This window comes from Labrus bergylta, chromosome 2, assembly GCF_963930695.1.
Source record: "Labrus bergylta chromosome 2, fLabBer1.1, whole genome shotgun sequence".
In the NCBI taxonomy this organism is placed as follows: domain Eukaryota; kingdom Metazoa; phylum Chordata; class Actinopteri; order Labriformes; family Labridae; genus Labrus; species Labrus bergylta.
Window position 1 is genome coordinate 31036304 of NC_089196.1, and position 19187 is coordinate 31055490.

General features: G+C 41.0%; 2 protein-coding genes across 4 annotated transcripts in view; both read left to right on the forward strand.

The window, feature by feature from the left end:
* The window catches only part of mob1a (MOB kinase activator 1A), a 9716-nt gene extending 2754 nt beyond the window's left edge, over nucleotides 1-6962 (forward strand). For both annotated transcript variants that reach the window (XM_020650703.3, XM_020650702.3), the window contains exons 3-6: nucleotides 1-13; nucleotides 1103-1236; nucleotides 2464-2627; nucleotides 4694-6962. The exon at nucleotides 1-13 is cut by the window's left edge and continues 81 nt beyond it. In XM_020650703.3, the coding sequence (XP_020506359.1) occupies nucleotides 1-13; nucleotides 1103-1236; nucleotides 2464-2627; nucleotides 4694-4771 (389 nt within the window). In that variant the 3' untranslated portion in view covers nucleotides 4772-6962. The remainder of the gene's footprint in view (nucleotides 14-1102; nucleotides 1237-2463; nucleotides 2628-4693) is intronic.
* A 1143-nt stretch (nucleotides 6963-8105) lies between these two features.
* On the forward strand, nucleotides 8106-18397 carry trafd1 (TRAF-type zinc finger domain containing 1). 2 transcript variants are annotated; one of them, XM_020650718.3, is made up of 12 exons: nucleotides 8106-8312; nucleotides 8499-8546; nucleotides 11485-11620; nucleotides 11966-12019; nucleotides 12121-12556; nucleotides 13323-13622; nucleotides 13700-13764; nucleotides 14900-15160; nucleotides 15432-15567; nucleotides 16357-16549; nucleotides 17191-17263; nucleotides 17412-18397. In XM_020650718.3, exons 2-12 carry the CDS (start codon nucleotides 8512-8514, stop codon nucleotides 17448-17450), a joined length of 1728 nt encoding a protein of 575 aa, XP_020506374.1. In that variant the 5' UTR covers nucleotides 8106-8312; nucleotides 8499-8511; the 3' UTR covers nucleotides 17451-18397. The 2 variants fall into 2 exon arrangements, with proteins under 2 accessions (XP_020506374.1, XP_020506375.1); XM_020650719.3 differs by having other exon boundaries at nucleotides 17206-17263.
* Nucleotides 18398-19187: the final 790 nt, after the last annotated feature.

Sequence of the window (19187 nt, forward strand, 5' to 3'; positions counted from 1 at the left end):
CTGCAGGACCGAGGTAACAGCAACACGTCTCTTCTTCAGCTTTGATGAAATCCTGTGGGTCCGCTTGAGACCGGCTCCAGGAGCCCCAGAAGTCAAATACACACCTAAGCCTAAAAAAAAACATTTTTACAGCAGAAATGAACATGTTTACAGCCTGGTAGATTCAATGAAACAGGTCTGATTAGTTATTATCCTCGTGGGCACACACTGTCAACAATGATTCAGGAAAGATGTAAAGCTACAGTGTCAGTAATAAAGGTGAAAGTAGGTGTAGTGTCAGCAGGAACAACTAAGTATGTTAATTACAGAAGTTGAAGTTGAGCAGCTCTTAGAAAGATACTTTCTTAATCCTTTACAGGAAATGAAACAGTTCCATCAGCTACAATCACAGTCAGGAGGACATGACACTAAAACCACTGGACAAAGAATGTTCAGCCACATAATAAATCAAAAAATGCTAATCCTAAATAAAATAAATCTTAAGAAACTTGATTAACATTTCTAGAATTAAAAAAACAAAACCTAATGTAAATAAATATATACAATATGAAATGATATGTACGAGTGTGTGTATCAATATGAGCTCACACAGTTGTTGAAACATGTGGTCCAGATTGTGGTTATGATGATGTGTCATGTGAACAAAAGAAGCCAAACATAGAGTCCAGTTTCTGAGCGTTTGAGACGTTCAGGGTCAAAGAAATACATCATCGGATGGTCACATGAGACAAAAAACAGGAATTCAACTAAGCATGTGGTCGTGGTCGTGGTCGACACATCTTAGTTTATATCGAGGTCCTGCACTTCCTCTATCCTCGCCTGCCAAGACTGTCAGTGCTCGCTCTGTAATCAGGAGGAAGAAACCCGGGCTCACTTCCTGTTGACATAGCTGCTATCAAGAATATGAGCATAGACTTTTGCATTTCCCCCTCCTGCTCTGTTTTTTAGCTTATGTCTCACAGAATCATGTTGTCTGTCGTTTCCATGACTGAAGACACAGTGAGGGCATTTTGTGTGAACTGTTCTCGAGTAGATCGTCTGTAACTCATAAATCAAGTCGGGGGAAATGAAGCCACACTAATGTTTTGTTTTTTGTTTATAGATATGAGTATCACTGGGCTGATGGGACCAATATTAAGAAGCCTATCAAATGCTCTGCGCCCAAATACATCGACTACCTGATGACCTGGGTGCAGGACCAGCTGGATGACGAGACACTTTTTCCCTCCAAGATCGGTGAGATTTGATTAATGAAGTATTTTTGGCTTTAGCACTTTGGCTTACTATCAACTATCAAGTTTTTTTATGAGGGTTTTTGTGGCAGTTTTTTTTTCTTTTCTCGTCTTCAATCCTTTCAAAAATTAATTCTTCATTGTCTGCTCGCTTTGCTCCTTTCTTTTTCCTTTTCTTTTTTAACAGTCTAGACTCCAATTTTTAAGATATTTACTAAAAATAAATCATAACATGACCTTACTATCTGATCAGACATTAAGGAAACATGCTATGTTGAAGTGCTGTCTTCTCTGACAACAATGCAGCAGCCAGTATGTCCTCCTTCTAACTTTAGATTATGCTCCTGAATGCTCTGGATTTGTTTGGACCAGAGAAGGTAGGCGGTTTTAAGGCGACCCCCCACACGGCCATTTTGGACGCCCCTCAGTTTGTCAGATATGAGAGCAGTTATCAGGTCAACAGGTGTTGCAGCGATGGAAGCGGTCAAGAGAAGTGGTTCAGATAGAAGTGATTGTACCCGACCTAAAAAGCCTCTGCATGTTTCTAATAAGCTCCACGAGCAGAAACGTGCTCAAACTAGGATCAATATTGGAGATGCTTTTGAAGAATGGAGAGAGGTTAGAACACAGAAAGGTTTACAGACCGATGCAGAGCTGGATAAACACTGAAGCTTCAGAGTCCACCACATGGTGACCTGTTTGACTCTAGAGAGGGGGGGGGGGACAGCTCTCTATGATGTTTAGAATTTAGACTGCAGTACCCATTTTAAACACTAGGTGTCAGAGTTACATATTGCTCCTTTAATGTACAAGAACGCACGCTGGAGTTTCCCAACAAGCCTGCGAGAAAGCGTTAAGTTGGCTTTTTGTGCACACACTGTAGAGGGACAGAGGGCGGCTTGTTCAGTCGAGCAGGATATCTGTAACTGAAGGCAGCCCCACCAAACCTGGCAACCAAGAGGGGAAACATTATGATGTCAAAAGACAGTCATCTGACTCCCGCCCTGATGATCATGTGTCTCACGTGCTGATTAGCAGAGAGATCTTTTTTTTTTTTCTGTATCTGCTTTTCGTCTCCTGCAAAAAATTTGATTTAACGATTCAGTTAAATAAACTTTATCCTATTAACCTTCAGTTTCTCTGAGTGTCAGCTGACGACCTCAGTGGAGGTTGAAAAACGTTTGCACAGATCTCTTGGCATCAGCGTTTTTCCTTCCCTTGTGTTTCACAGGAGTTCCCTTTCCGAAGAACTTCATGTCCGTGGCCAAAACCATCCTGAAGCGTCTCTTCAGGGTTTACGCTCACATCTACCACCAGCACTTCGACTCTGTGATGCAGCTGCAGGAGGAGGCCCACCTCAACACCTCCTTCAAGCACTTCATTTTCTTTGTTCAGGTGAGATTTTTCCTGCTACACCAAACGGTTAAATCCCTGCTAAAGCGTATACAGCAGTGTGTGTGCAAACCAGTCAAACGAGGGATGGAGCTTTGAACACTGCACTATGAGACGCTCATTTGTTAAATTCAGAACAGCTGGAGAACCAGATGTTTAATATCATGAGAGGGGTGGGGACACAGTCAACATCTTCACACACCGAATGAGTGCGTGAAAGCCAAAAAGCAGATGCATGAACACATGAAGGTTTTTATGGAGTCATGTATGACAGAGAAGTAACAGAATTGGACAAACTGGATTTTGAAATCCTAAGTGTAATGAATGACCTCCTTAAGGGCTTTATTTCTGTTTTCATTCACACGGCTCATAGAAATGTTTAGATGGTGTAATCTGGTTGGCTGGTGAGTACAGCCAAATGACACACAAACATGTCAAAGACACAGAGGTGGAGACTGATGTCAGGGCTGTTAATGTGTAATGTGTAAGGTTGTCGTGGTAACCACTAAAATGAATTACCGCGGAGAACGGAGGCAACCTAACCCCCACCTCATGTTCATACGGAAACAATGGCAACTGCGCTGTAACCTAAACTGAAATGTAACATCAGGGCGGGTGTAGGTACCAGATGTGCTCGGGGTCCTGCGCCTGCTGGTGACGTCACACAATATGAAGTTTTATTCACGATATCGGGGCATAGTACTACACTTCCCACGATCATAGTGTTTCTGATTGGTTACGCCTGCTGTTACCATGGCAATGTTTCCCGCCCCTCGGCGCCGTATGCGAACAGGTCAGTCCCGCTAACACGAAATGTACTATCCTAAACACCTGGTCATGCCGCTGTGAGTGTAGTTTATATTTTCCACAACACAAACTACAAGATAGTACAACACTTTGTATTAACAGTATAAAAACTATAACAACGACAAAAGGTACTCTTAAGAAGGCACAATATAATTCGCAATGGATTGTGGGATGTGTAGTTCCTTGACTTCGGATGAAAATCGTGTACACAGTCTTGTCTTTTTTCCATTTTTTTATGTCGTTTTGGTGCAGAGTTAAATGTCCTATCGTCAGTGGGCGGTCACTGTTGTGTTCAAAGACCCGACAAAAAAAAAACGTGAAAACTACAAACTCTCTGATCATATTGTGAGACTTCACTGGCAGGCGCAGGACCCCGAGTCGATCTGAACACCCGAGCACATCTGGTACCTACACCGGCTGTGGCTCAGTGGTAGAGTCGGTCGGGGGTTTGATCCTCAGCTCCTGCAGCCACATGTCCGATGTGTCTTCAGGCAAGACACTTAACCCCTAATTGCTCCCGCTGCTTCGTCGGCGACATATGAATGTGATCAGTTACTTCTGATGGACTCTTTACTCAGCAGCCTCTACCATCAGTGTGTGAATGTGTAGGTGTGACCTGCGGTGTAAAAGAGCTTTGAGTAGTCAGAAGACTAAAGCAGAAGCAGCTGATTTAGACGCAGTGCATTGCAGTTTATTAAAATTTGCCAAATAGATCCGTGTGCAACGAGGAAACACTTCTAATTGCACTTCTAATGCAGCAGCAGTCACCACATTTTGTTTTTGTGATCAATTTTTTATGATTCATGTTTAAACATTGTCACTGACAATAAAGGAAAAAGAAGATGTTGTGGTTTTAACAACAGCCCACAAATATACAGGAGAGGAGAATCATCATATACAGTATATCATATACATAACTCCTTATACAATACATTTCAAAAGAAGGGATGAAACCAGCTGACAAAAGGGGCAAACAAAGATTGAATCATCTCTCTCCCCTGGATTACCACAACACAGAAAGTATACAAATAAGTAAAGAATAATGGCAAATGCAGTTTGTTTTTGAAAAACCTGTACAGTACGATTTGGCTACAGAAAACATAAAGACAGGCTGAGTACTTAAAAGTGAAAACTGGCTCACAAGAACTGAAGAAAGCCTTTCGGAGGAGAGGTGAAACGTCTTCAAGATCTTCAACCGAGTCCAGTTGTCTTTGGATCAAAGCTTCAAACTAATACAAACTGTTTTATCTTCTTTCTCCTAGGAGTTCAACCTCATCGACAGGCGAGAGCTCGCTCCCCTGCAGGACTTGATCGAGAAGCTTGGATCCAAGGACAGATAGACATTTCATCACACGTCTCCTTTTCTTCTTTGTTTTTTAACACTTTCTTTTTCTCCTCTCTCTCTCGCTCTCGCTCTCTCTCTCTCTCTCTCTCTCTCTCTCTCTCTCTCTCTCTCTCTCTCTCTCTCTCTCTCTCTCTCTCTCTCTCTCTCTCTCTCTCTCTCTCTCTCTCTCTGACCTCTGCTACCTCTTTGACTTCTGGGCTCAACTCTTTCAATCTGTGCCTTCTTCTACCTTTCATTTCTACCATGTCTGTGCTTCTTTTATTTTCTTCTGGTGACTTTTATGCTGTGTTTGAGCCACCCCCCCTCCTTGTCACTCATATATATATAATGATGTAGTGTAGTGAGAGTATTTTTTCACAGTACTGTGGTTAATGACTCTGTAAGAGCAACCGTCTGAATTTTTATATTGGACCAAGGACTTTTTGAGGTTAGAGGTAAAAGCATATTTTATTCCATCAGAAGTCGACGTGTAGATGACTTTGATTGTCTGGACAGTTTTTAGTTATTCATAGGCAGTTTCTTTAAACATCGAGCTGTTGTTAAAACAACGACTGACCAAATATCCCCATCTTACCTGCCATTAGAGAAAGACAAGAAGATGGCAAGAAAATGGTCAGATGAATGGAGCCTTGGTTTGGATTTTGCACCTGTAAGAAAACAAAAATGGTGAAGAGAGGCTCAAATAATATACAACACATGCTTACTATCGACAAACTCTCTGATGCTGGGGTAAAGATTGGTATTTAAAGACTATTATGATGATGCATTTTTTTTTTTTTTTCAAAAACACACCACCAGCGAGTGCATCTTAGGTATTTGAATTTGGTCATGATATTGTGTTTTGCACATTTTTTTGGGCTATTTTCCTAATTAAAATTGTAAAGTGAAAGCCAGGGTGTTGACAGGGAAATTGTTAGTTATTAGTAATAGTGATTTAAAATGTAATGGAGATGTTAAGTTGAATTAGTTCCTGTGTCCAGCTTGAGTTTTTTTCTGAGTGCCAGCGTCTTTTTTCAATGAGAAGAGAGCGTTCTCTGCGGCAGGTGGACGCCTGGAGAAAAAGCGCATCATCTTTTTTTTCCAACTTTTTGAAAGGGCTTTGTCTTAATCACCCAACACTTTTTTCAATCGGGATATAATTGATCTGAAATACAAAACATACAGAAAAAGGTAACGGAGCAGTGGGGTTCACACAGCGGTCGTTGTCATAGAGACGGACGAGCAACGCTTTTCTTCTCAGCACACAAACTCCCAAAACGCAAAAGTCGCCGCTTTTCTGCCCGGAAAAAAACGCCAGGTGGACACGGGCCCTTAGTCATGCAGAAGTATTCTGATGTGAAAGAGTTCATTTCTGCGGTGTGTTTATTACTGAACCAAGTGTTTGACCCTTCAATGCTGGTACTTTGTTTTCAATGAATTCTTCCCCCTTTGATCAGAAAAGTATTAACTTTTGATAAGTGACCTGTGTTACCTGTAGTTACCACAGACGTCTCCTCTCGTCTCTGTGCATGTATCATAGTCACTTCCTGTGCTTCACTCTGGCTACAACAGCAGGGCTGTTTACTGCCATCCTTTCACACGCTAGTTGTTATGATGAATGTTTTATTTCGCAAGGGAACGGTTTCTAACCTGCTGGACCTCGATTCATATCGGACAATCATGTAACAAATTAAACCGTTAGATACGTTAACGCATCACTAGGAACCGACCAGTTGTTTTGGCTTCAGTAAGTCGTGTTAATTCACTTTTAGGCCCACACTTAGCTAACAAAAAAAAAGAGCTAGAAACAGTTAAGTTCACACTCTATAAGGATAACAGTATATTTTACAAGACTGAGTTATTTTAGAGTTTTATTTGAATATATAACAAGTCCTTTCTTTCAATCTAGAAACATATTTTTATAATGTATTGGTTTTTCACACATTTCATAATAAACTGTAAAAAGACAAATTGACATAACCTTTTTCAAATGAGGACGACTGAATCAAAGGTTTTTATATATTAACAATAAAGGTCAAATCATTGGGTGGGAAGAGGTGTCAGGATGTTGCTGCTGCGTCCCAACATTTGCTGTAAATATTACCAGTGTTTTATCTGAACAAATCAAAGTGTGCCTTAAAAACATGGAAAGGTCTGATCTGACAAGTATTGGTTGATCAAATATTCAATAAAAACTGAAAGGACAATCCTGTGTGGATCATTGTTTGTTGTGTATTCAATGTCTTGAAGACTGCAGACCTTGGACTCCGAGACAGACTGGTGCGTCGACAGTGAAGTATTAAAGGTCACATATAACCTATAACCCTCTTCAACCAGTTTAAATAGTTTGCAGAGCTCCCCAAACAGTTTCTTGTTCTAAATCCACTCTGATCCTGTATTTGATCATGCCTATAAACCCCTCTATTTCAGCCCTGCTCAGAACAGGCTGTTTCTGTGTCTGTACCTTTAAATATGTAAATGAGCTGTGTCTGTCTCTGAAAGGGGTGTCTTGGACTTTCTCGCTCCATGTCCTATTGTTTACAGTGAGAAGGCAGACTCAGAGGGGAGACCAAACACCTAGCTGTGGGAGTGTCACCCACCTGGGGGAGGGGCCACTGCCCTTTGTGATGTCATGAAGGGAAAATCTCCAAACGGCCTGTTTGAGCACACATTTTCTGAAAAGTGGAGCAGGCAAAAGACTGAGAGGATGGACGTCTCTCATCATTGGGGGGTTTGTAGACAGACTAGGGACACATTAGTGTTAGAAAAAACTTGATTTGACCTTTAATTCTTACAATCCTTTAGATTCTGTTTTCAGTCATTCTGTCCATCAAAGCTGATTTAGACAACAACATCACCGGGACCTTTCGTAGCATGTATCACTCTATGAATATACTGGTAGTGTATTATTAGGGTTATTATCGTTAACGAATACTAACAACAACAACAAAAAATGAAAAAAAAAAAAAAAAAACATTTAAAGGATACTGTACATTACTGAGATCACATATCGGATCGAAACAGACCCAGTGGTGTCACACGGGACATCTTCACAAGCGCACGACGAAACTCAAACCAATCAAATTCGACATCGGGGAGAAACACGTACAATTTGCCCTGAGTCAGGACTTACAGACGGCTCTAACCCTTAAAACATTAACACATTCACACCCTTGATAGTAAGGAGAATAAAAACTAATATCTGATCCATTCAAAAAAGCCATACATGATGTTGTCAAGGTTTCATTTAGTTGTTTAGTGAAAGTAGGCGGAGGAGTATGTACGTTGAAAGCCTGACAGACAGCGCTCAGGGTTAAAATTACCTCCCGCTGGACAGACACCAAGAAGGAAATGTTTTTTTTTTTTAACATACCATCATCAAGTTGTTAGCTGACTGTCGCGTCTTCTGCTTTCTTTTTGATTACCTTTATTTCTGCCTGGAACATAATTAACCAACTAACAGCAAAACGGCTGTCCGTGTTGTGCTCCGTCCGGGCGGCTGGAGCCCAAACCCGACGACACGTTAGCTCCCCGGTTCCTGCGGACAACCATTTAAAGTTAGTGAAGGCTAGCTCTGCGATGCTAACGCTATGTGTTTATTACTGAGGCGGTTTCAGTTTTAAGTTACATGAGCTGCTGTTATCAACCAGCAAAACAAAGCTAGCTTCATTTGTACTTTCTCATGACATGTCAGACAACTAGTTTGTTTGTCATTTCTAACTCACATTGCATTTTGTCCACAGGCCTTGGTGAATCATGGCGGATGAGAATACACAGTTCTGTGGAAACTGGTGAGTGTGATTATAAATCCTCTGTGATTCCCTGATTACTCCTTTTATAGATAAGATCATCCTTTATTTATCCCACATTTACAGTGTTACAGCAGCAAAGACTGCAAACACAGTGAACACAGTACTATTTAAATACAAAAAGACAAATTAAAAATGTACAAAAAAATAGATTTAAAAATAAAATGACCAGAAAATGTTCAAAAAAGTACATTAGTAGTTGATATTGGCTGTTTTGTGTTTAAAATAAACCATTTATATGACAGTTTGTAACATATTATTATCCCAGACTGACATGGGTCAATGATAACCCACAACATTGATAATTGACAATTTGTGATTTTAAAAAAATAAATATCAAATATCTGATTAAAATAATTAATTCCTTTTAATTTCCTCCTTTGACCAAAAACATTGTCTGGGAAATGATCATAGCAAAAATTAATTCATGAAATAAAAATACTGTCTCAATTCCAATTCCTGTCTCAGCTCCCTGCATAGTTAACTTCATCATTCATTTTGTACTTGTATATAGTCCCTGTTTTTATTTATCTTACCTAATCTATTCTGTTTAATGTGTATTTTGTATTTTGAGCTTTCTTGTCTGTGCTGCTGTAACGCCCGAATTTCCCCTCTGGGCATCAGCAAAGTATTATCCTATCCTAAAATAAAATCACCCAAAAAAAAAAAGGTCAATGAGGGCATTAGGGTTAGGTGATGAGTAGGGATAGGTGATCAGTAGGGTTAGGTGATCAGTAGGGTTAGGTGATGAGTAGGGATAGGTGATCAGTAGGGTTAGGTGATGAGTAGGGATAGGTGATGAGTAGGGATAGGTGATCAGTAGGGTTAGGTGATGAGTAGGGATAGGTGATCAGTAGGGTTAGGTGATGAGTAGGGTTAGGTGATCAGTAGGGTTAGGTGATCATTAGGGTTAGGTGATCATTAGGGTTAGGGTTAGGTGATCATTAGGGTTAGGTGATCAGTAGGGTTAGGTGATCAGTAGGGTTAGGTGATCAGTAGGGTTAGGGTTAGGTGATCATTAGGGTTAGGTGATCAGTAGGGTTAGGTGATCAGTAGGGTTAGGGTTAGGTGATCATTAGGGTTAGGTGATCAGTAGGGTTAGGTGATCAGTAGGGTTAGGTGATCATTAGGGTTAGGTGATCATTAGGGTTAGGTGATCAGTAGGGTTAGGTGATCAGTAGGGTTAGGTGATCATTAGGGTTAGGTGATCATTAGGGTTAGGTGATCAGTTTGGTTAGGTGATCATTAGGGTTAGGTGATCAGTAGGGTTAGGTGATCATTAGGGTTAGGTGATCAGTAGGGTTAGGTGATCATTAGGGTTAGGTGATCATTAGGGTTAGGTGATCAGTAGGGATAGGTGATCAGTAGGGATAGGTGATCAGTAGGGTTAGGTGATCAGTTTGGTTAGGTGATCAGTAGGGTTAGGTGATCAGTTTGGTTAGGTGATCAGTAGGGTTAGGTGATCAGTAGGGTTAGGTGATCAGTAGGGATAGGTGATCAGTTTGGTTAGGTGATCATTAGGGTTAGGTGATCAGTAGGGATAGGTGATCAGTAAGGTTAGGTGATCAGTTTGGTTAGGTGATCAGTAGGGTTAGGTGATCAGTAGGGTTAGGTGATCAGTTTGGTTAGGTGATCAGTAGGGTTAGGTGATCAGTTTGGTTAGGTGATCAGTAGGGTTAGGTGATCAGTAGGGTTAGGTGATCATTAGGGTTAGGTGATCAGTTTGGTTAGGTGATCATTAGGGTTAGGTGATCATTAGGGTTAGGTGATCAGTAGGGTTAGGTGATCAGTAGGGTTAGGTGATCATTAGGGTTAGGTGATCAGTTTGGTTAGGTGATCATTAGGGTTAGGTGATCAGTAGGGTTAGGTGATCAGTAGGGTTAGGTGATCAGTAGGGTTAGGTGATCATTAGGGTTAGGTGATCAGTAGGGTTAGGTGATCATTAGGGTTAGGTGATCATTAGGGTTAGGTGATCAGTAGGGATAGGTGATCAGTAGGGATAGGTGATCAGTTTGGTTAGGTGATCATTAGGGTTAGGTGATCAGTAGGGATAGGTGATCAGTAGGGTTAGGTGATCAGTTTGGTTAGGTGATCAGTAGGGTTAGGTGATCAGTTTGGTTAGGTGATCAGTAGGGATAGGTGATCAGTAGGGTTAGGTGATCAGTAGGGTTAGGTGATCAGTAGGGATAGGTGATCAGTTTGGTTAGGTGATCATTAGGGTTAGGTGATCAGTAGGGATAGGTGATCAGTAAGGTTAGGTGATCAGTTTGGTTAGGTGATCAGTAGGGTTAGGTGATCAGTAGGGTTAGGTGATCAGTTTGGTTAGGTGATCAGTAGGGTTAGGTGATCAGTAGGGTTAGGTGATCATTAGGGTTAGGTGATCAGTTTGGTTAGGTGATCAGTAGGGATGTGACGATGCACTCAACTCACAATACACTGACTGTGTTTGTGTGTGAAACTCGTACTGTGCCGTGCTTTCCGTGCTCCTAATTCAACATGAATTCACAGACTGGGACACCAATATTTCACCATTGTGGAATCATTATGAATATCTTCAGGCGTAATGACGGTGAAGCTTCTTTAAGGTGCTGTTGCAGCTTTGCTCTATGAAAAGGGCAATGAAGCGGAGTAACAGGTGAACTGGTGTCTGTACCAAAGAAACTTCACTTTATTCTATTGCAACAGCAACTAAATCGATAAACAACATCGTCTTACCCTTTACCTCGTTTGAAAATATATCAATATATCTTACAAACTCGATTTATTTCACAGCCCTGGTTAATAATAAAACAATGCATTTTTCTTTGTTAAAAAAAAAACAAAACCCTGATTATATCTTAATTGTTACATCCTGTTGTGATCAGTCAGATTAAGATGTTCATTCCAACAAGGCCTAAGAAAACTTTCTTTTCCTTTTCAGCAAACATGACATTCCAGAGGCTAATTTCACGACCCATGAGATCCACTGTCGGAGAAACATCGCACTTTGTGACGTTTGCCAGGAGCCGGTGCCCCGCTCTGATCTGCAGGAGCACAAACAACAGGAACATACAAAGGTACCGTCTCCGCAGTGATACAGGAGGTCCTAATGTAGATTCATGCTTTAGCTGTGTGCAGCTTTTAAGAGCAGGCCTTGTACTGAAAAGTGGAAAATGTGTGTTTTCTATATAGCCTCATTAATTACTTAAAGAAGTGGTTAATCTATCCCCAAATAATCGGTCTGAGGTGCCGGTAGCCTAGTGATTAGTGCACACACCCCATGTACAGAAGCTGTGGTCCTCCAGGTGGTCGGCCCGGGTTCAAATCTGACCTTTGTCTGCCTTCTCGCATGTCATATCTCACTCTCCCTGATTTCTGACTATGCATCTCTAAATAAAAAAAAAATATATCTCTCTTTACAGATTACATGCAAGTGTGGTTTAAAGATTGAGAAGAATCATTTTGATGTTCACCAGGTATTTAAGAACGTTCTCCTCCCTTATTTACGTCTCTGATATTTAAACTCCTTGATGAACTCTTAAAAGTTTTTCCTTTTTACGCCCGTCCTCTCTTCCAGAGCTCTGAATGTTCCCAGCGGTTGGTCCCGTGCCAATACTGTGAGCTGGAGATCGTTTTCAGTCAATCCAAAGAACATGAAGATTACTGCGGCACTCGCACCGAGCTCTGCTCAAACTGCAAGTGCAACATTATGTTAAGGGAACAAGCTGTGCACCCGGTCCTGTGCGGGAGCCTTACACCGCCCCAAGAGAGGAACAACAGCCGGACTAGTCGCAGTCCTGGAGAGCCGCAGTCTCCTGGGCCGTGGTTTGAAGCCCACTCCATCCGAAACCTCCTGAGAGACCAAGAGAGAGGCCCAAAGAATAACAACATCAGTGCTGCGGAACAACAGGCCTTTTCACGGCCATTCGAACCCCGAGTTTATAATGCTTCAAGGGGACCTCAGAGCTCAGGGGACTGGAAGAATACCGCCCCGAGCAACACATTCAGCCACTGTGAGTTTACAATTCAAGTATTGACTGTTTGTAAAATTACTGCTCATGCAGATTAAAAATACTCTGTTGATATTTTTACATCCACAGACACAGCACACACATCCAGTTCTGATTCTAGAGTCTGTTGGGGCTCCAGGCAAAAATTCATTTATCCCCATTATGTTAACAGTTTCCGGACTGTTTCCTCTTTTTTCTTTTTTTACTCCCAGACGGATAATTCCTCTTCATTTCCCTTGGGTGACTATCATCACTTAGATTATAATGCATGCCACGCTTAGCAGGGCAACGAGAGTTAGTGCTCTCATATGGGGGCCCCCTTAGGGAGGTGTCCTACTGTCATTGCAAAACTGGCTACATTTTGAGCCACTGCTGTGTTTTTTTTGGATAACTCATCGGTTTTGATTTGATGAAGGATAAGAGTTATTCACAATAAGGCGTGTTGCTGACCTGATGGACAGGTGGGCGCGGTGTAACGGTTTGTCAGGAGGTTTAAAACCCGCCTCAGCTCCAGCTCTCAGCCTGTCGTTAGGATGAGACAGCGTTTCCAGCATGGAGACCGCCCTTGTCGTATAGGTGATGTCACTCAGGCTTCAAACATAATACAGTCTCTACATATAGCATGACAAGTAAACAGAGCAAATCCTTCAGAGTTAACTCCTTATTGTCTCTGATTCCTGTACTTATAGACTGAATCTTGGTTGTTGTGCTGCTGCAGGCGCCTCTAAAACTCCTCTGACGTCACTTTATGATCATTTCTTTCTCGCAGTGCTGGCGCAGAGTGACTTTCTGAGCAGCAGCAGCGGCAGCAGTGCGTGGCCTCACAGTGAGCTCACAGAGGATCAGGATTCCTCAGGCCTGGACTACATGTTGGCTCTCAGCCTGCAGAGTGATGGAGAGTCCGTGGCCGGAGGTGTAGAAGGCAATCTGTGGAGCGGCATCTGGGAGAACAAGATCGGGAAGACGTCCAACACCTCCATAAACTCTCCCCTCACAACGCCCAACAACAACTATCCCAACTTCTCTACAGGCACGAGTACGAGTTTACTCCAAGACCACGATCAGACGGGTAAATCATGACTGATGACAGCACTTTGATGTTCCCCTTTATATCTGCTGTCTAATGGTTTTGAATCATTTTTATAGATACCATGCTACCCTGTGAGTTTTGTGAAGAGCTGTTTCCTGAAGAGGATCTCATTTTGCATCAGGTAAGAGATGTGATTTTGTATTTCTTTATACTGTTGCTCACAGATTTTAAACTGTGATGCTAAGTGTTTCTGAAAAATGAAGCCAAGCGGAAGTGTAAAATCCTGCAGTTCGTCGAGTGTCCACTAGAGGCTGGCTCCAGGAACACAGGAAGTCACATACTCACACCAGGCGAAAAAGCTGTTTTTACAGCATAAATTAAACATGTTTACAGCCTGGTACAAAAACACTAAATAGGTCTGATTAGTTATTGTCGTCATGGGCACAACAGAGCAGAGTCAGTCATACAGCGGTTATTGTCGATAGACTGTTGTCATGGAGACAGACGAACCATAGCCTCCATACATGGGGCGTGCGAACTAACCACTGCGCCACCAGCGCCCCAAGACTCTTTCATTCTAAGTGCATCAACGCCTCATACGAGAGCTCCTGAGCACACGGCCAGCGCTGATGGACACTTCAGTCACCTTGGTTATTGTTTGCTTTTCTTTGTCTTTATTCGATATTATCTCGCCGTCATCAAGTCAAAACGTTTTAGCGACGTAATGAGTCTGACATCAGTGTCACACTTACTTCATAATCTAATGTTTAGATTCCTCTGATGAAGCACATTCAGAGTATATTTGAGTGAAACACACCCTTATATAATGAAGGTACAGAGCGTGACTGGAGGAAAGGAGGGCAGACAGTTTGTTTTTATCTGATCGGTGAATCATATCTGCACACATGACGGGTAACGACGAGAACCTGATTGACAGATATAACCAGCAAACACACCCTTTCTTTGAAGCTGCCCAGAGAATATTCCAACATGATTCAAACACCACTTTCAGTTTGTTGTTGTTTCATATTCAGAAACACGTTATGTGACCTTCGTCTGTCAAATCAGAAATAAGAGCTGAATCAAACATGTATGTTGTCTCTAAAATGTTAAATTTACATTTTGTGAAAGCTCGTACACGTATCCGTCTTTACAGTCTGCAACATCTTCTCTTTGTTGCAAATGCATCAGAGTCTTCTGACACTCTTTCCCTGTGTGACCATGAGGCCCTCATCTTTATCCAGCAGGGACGTTCTCACCTGTTTAAAACACTTTTCAGCAACCTGCTTGTCTCTCTCTTTTTTTTATTTTTTCAGACCGGGTGCAGCCCCGCCTCCGCCTTTGCCTCCTATAGCAAGCACCCCGTGTCTCCGTCTAAAGACGACAGGACGGGCAGAAATGCTGGAGGCCTGATGCACAACATCCCCGACACACTCGCCTCCAACATCCCCACTTTCCCTCGCTCGGTGTCCCCGGCCTCCTACAGTCCTCCTGCCAGTCCTCTAGAGGGCGATGTGGTCATTCCATGTGAGTTCTGTGGGGTTGCTCTGGAGGAGGCTGTCGTCTTTCACCATCAGGTAAGCTGTCAAACCAGTTAGATCTCCAGTCTCCACTGATCACATGAGCAGTGACTGTCACACAAGTTATTGCATCATATTCTGACCTTCTTCTAGAAAATGAAATTGTCAAAACGTGTAAACACTGGACTGAAACACAGATTTGTAAATTCTCAACAGCCGATGAACAGTTTAAAATTAGATCTACCTGCACTGTCTGCACTGTCAGAATATATCAAACAAAATCTATTGTCCTAATGTAATGTGTGTTGTTGTTGTTGTTTTTTTTCAGGACAAATGTGACATGCGTCCTCAAGGCGCTCATCCACTGAACAACGTAACGAAAGAATCTCTGAAGAAACCAGCGAGTCCCAAAGACACTTTCGGCCAAACGTGTACAGATTTTCAAAGTAGAATAAATCACCAAGGTAATATCCAGGATTCACCTTTTTAAAAAAATAAACTGACAAAACAAAGGAATGAAAGGTGACAAATGAAACAGGAAATGTGAAGAATGTTTGATCATTTGAAGTCGGGCCGGGCGATAAAATCCATTTCATCAATAAATAAATGTTCCTCTTAGTCTTCTCGTAGTTCACATCCTCCCCCATCGTTTACTTTCCTACAGAGTGGCTGGTTGGCTCCAGGTGTGTGGTAACCTGCCACATGTGCAGCATGTTGTTGATGCTCCACCTCATCAGTTACCCTGAAACTGCACAGTGCACGTTTACAGCTCACACTTTTACGCCTAAAGAGAAATTCTGGGTACTATTTTGTCCTCCGAGGGAAATTCAGTTTGCTTTTGTTAAAGTGTACTGATAGAAATTGCGTTTAATCATTCCTTTGTCATTTATAGTTTTCTTTTTTTGGAAGAAGAAAAATTGATGGAAACAATAATAATCGAGATAAAAATGAGTGATTATTTTGAGGCCACATCGCCCCGCCCTAATTTAATGAAACAAATGTGTTTGACAGAAAAGGCACAAAAAGGTTTCTGATGTTTTCAGCTTAAACCTGTGACAACGAGACTGAAATTAGATGCTAATTAATTCTGTATCTCTTTTTTTTAAAGGTGATATTAGGTTGTAGTTCGTTGTGTATTGATTTGTCTAATTGATTGTGTTTATACATCAAAATGCAGCATGAATGAAACAGACAGAATACTTTCCCTCTGCATTTGTGTGTTACTCTCATGTTTCTCCTGTTTTACTTCTCAGAGGAGAACTTTGGATTTGACGCTCCACCAGCTCAGAGGGAATGGCCGAGAGGTTACATCGGACTGCCGAGTCAGAGAAACGCGTCCAGCTGTGACGTCTCTGTGAGGGACAGGCCTCAGTATGGCAGGGGAGCAGAGGGGGCTCAGTCCTCTTTCTGTGACACAGAGAGGTCCGGATCTTCATCTCTAAAGGGGTAAAATGATGTATTAAGACTCATTTTAAAATGTCATTAAGATTTCACAACGGCACAATGTCTTGAAATGTCCTATAAAATGTCAGGAGTGTGTATGTAAAGGGATAATGTGACTAATTAAAACTGTATATTTAAAGTCTTTCTATGTGATTTTTCACTCTTAAATATAATATAAATCAAGTATATCCTCTGAAAATAACTCTGAGTCATGACTGTCTACAATGGGTGTAACACCCGAGTCCCACTGTCTGTGATGTTTTCAGAGTTTTCAGAGTCCTATCTTCACTTTGTTTACATCGCCAGGACGGCCGGCTGACTCCTCCCCTCGTGTATAAAAGTTGTTTAATTGAGGGACTAGAGAAAAGAAGAATAACATACTGTACTCACTGCTTAACTGTGTTTCTAGATCACGCTCATTTCAGGTAAATTTACATGCAGTGTGAAGATACCAGCATAATAAAGATCGCTAGCATTAGCATGCTAACACAACAATGCAGCGCAAGTTGTTTTGGTTTCATTATGGTGCTCAAGGGCGACACCTGCTGGATCAAAAAATCACATATAAAGCCTTTAAAAAAAGCAGAAATTATGACTTGATGATGAAGACAAATGAATACTAATCATATTCTTAATATTGTAAGTTGTTTATTTCCCAGAGTACATCAACCAGAAAATAAAGAAGGGAGAGGGAACATAAGGAATCCAATGTCAAAGGTAAACATCAGCACCCTCTCGGGATACAACGAACTTACAAAATGCTGTAAAAGTTGAGATGCATGTTCACAGGAGAGACCTGACAGCAAACATTTAAGTCTGTAAAAAACATCATTTTAATGATATCTTTCCTGTTTTCTGTTTGCAGTTGCCCAAGAAGCAAAATGAAGAGCAGCAGGAAGAGTGAGAGCAGCGACATCAGGAGACACAGAAACCAAAACCTGCGACTCTGCTTTGTCATTTTGTCTCTTTGCACACGTCTGAGAATCAAACATATACCTATCTTATAAGTGCCTGTGTGAGTATAAGTATCCTGCAGTTTATATTGGGATGAATTTTACTATCAAATTCTACATTAAGCAAGACATTTTGATTCACTCATGCATAGTCGGCTCTAATTGAAAAGACCTGTTTCAAACGATTGTACACGTCTAACATATTAGCCTTAACATATAAATTATACATTTACGCTGAATTTGATTTTGTTTTGTTGTCTTACCTTCAAGTCTTTCCCCGGCTCGTCTTCAAACGCAGACACAAGAACATGTTGCCGAGCATTTGTTTATATTCATCTTCACCTTGTTATTCCAGCTAAGGACGTTTTTTTTGTTTTCACCTGTTTTGAGTCGTCTTCAGTGTTCCTGTTCTCGATCTTCATGTAACCTAAAGCACTTTGATACGATTATTTTGATAAAAAAGGGCTTGAGGAACAGGTTTGATAAAGGTATGCATCTTTGAAAAGAAGAAAAAAACAGATCAGTTTTATGGGACATTAGTCTTTTTATACTGTTAAACGTTCGTCTTTAATACTCTTTAATGATATCTTGTTTTTTAATCCTAACCATAGAAGTATATTTTGTGTTGTGATTGCTTTTCTCACGGTGTCTCCTGTCAGATCTTCTTTTTACGTAGTGTGAAAAATGTTGTAAGCTGCTCCTCCTGATATGATTTAAGAGTGATAAGATGTCTTTTGTGTGTAACATTGGGTCCATTATAGAAAGACGGCAGCAGAGCATTTAGCTGGTTCAACTCTGAATATTCCTGTATGAGAACAACGCTCTTTCTGCCCTTTGTTTTGTTGTGTTGCTAATAAATGTCCTTAATAAATGTCTAATGAGGACGTTCATGGTTTAACGGCGTCTGTTTGTCTTGCTTTTCTTATACAAGGAGTGAAAACATATCTTTAAGTGCATAAAATTAAAGTTACTCCAAAGAAATGTTTATTTAAACTTTGTGCTGACTTTACACACAAACAGGAAGCAGCGACAACGGTCAGGTTTTCAAATAAAATCTTTTTAAACTGAAGTGTAGGAGTTGAACTTCTGATTCCTATAGAAGGAGCTGTCTGAAGATAGATACTTTATTGATCCCGAGGGAAATTCAAAGCATCCAGTAGCAGGTTACAAAGACGTACATGACATGAAACATTCTTAAATTTAAAGAATTAAAGAATACTCCTAGATCAGAGGTGTCCAAACTTTTTTTCTTGTGGGCCAAAATTGTCGCGTTAGAATCGCTCGCAGGCCACTGGTTTTGTTTTTTAGAATATAGTTGAAAAAATAGTAAAGCTTTGTAGATCAGAATCAAAAGGCTCGCTAAAGAAACCCTTTAATAAAAGGAAATCAAATATTTTGATTTCTTCGTTCTACTTTATTTGTTTTTTTCTCAGAATCAAGCCTGTAACGTGGTTCATTTAGTTCAGGTCATTAAACGGTTAAACAACAGTCCGCTTGTTTGCAAAAACTTTGCTTACGTTTTTTTTCATAGTTTACAAAAATATGTGGAAAATAGTAAAAGCTGTAGATTTAAAAAAACAACAACATACATGTTACTGAACATTTTCTATTTTAGGAATATTGTTCAGCCCTTATTAACATGAAAAAGAAAAATAAGATAATGTGCCGATCTTAATCAAGGCCTCAAA

What these genes read in the sequence shown, in the direction of transcription:
- trafd1 (XM_020650718.3), top strand. Translation starts at nt 8,512, where the DNA reads ATGGCGGATGAGAATACACAGTTCTGTGGAAACTG. An exon ending in AGGATCTCATTTTGCATCAG is followed by an intron (nt 13,765 to 14,899) that starts GTAAGAGATGTG and finishes TTATTTTTTCAG; the next exon opens with ACCGGGTGCAGCCCCGCCTC. An exon ending in AAGTAGAATAAATCACCAAG is followed by an intron (nt 15,568 to 16,356) that starts GTAATATCCAGG and finishes TTTACTTCTCAG; the next exon opens with AGGAGAACTTTGGATTTGAC.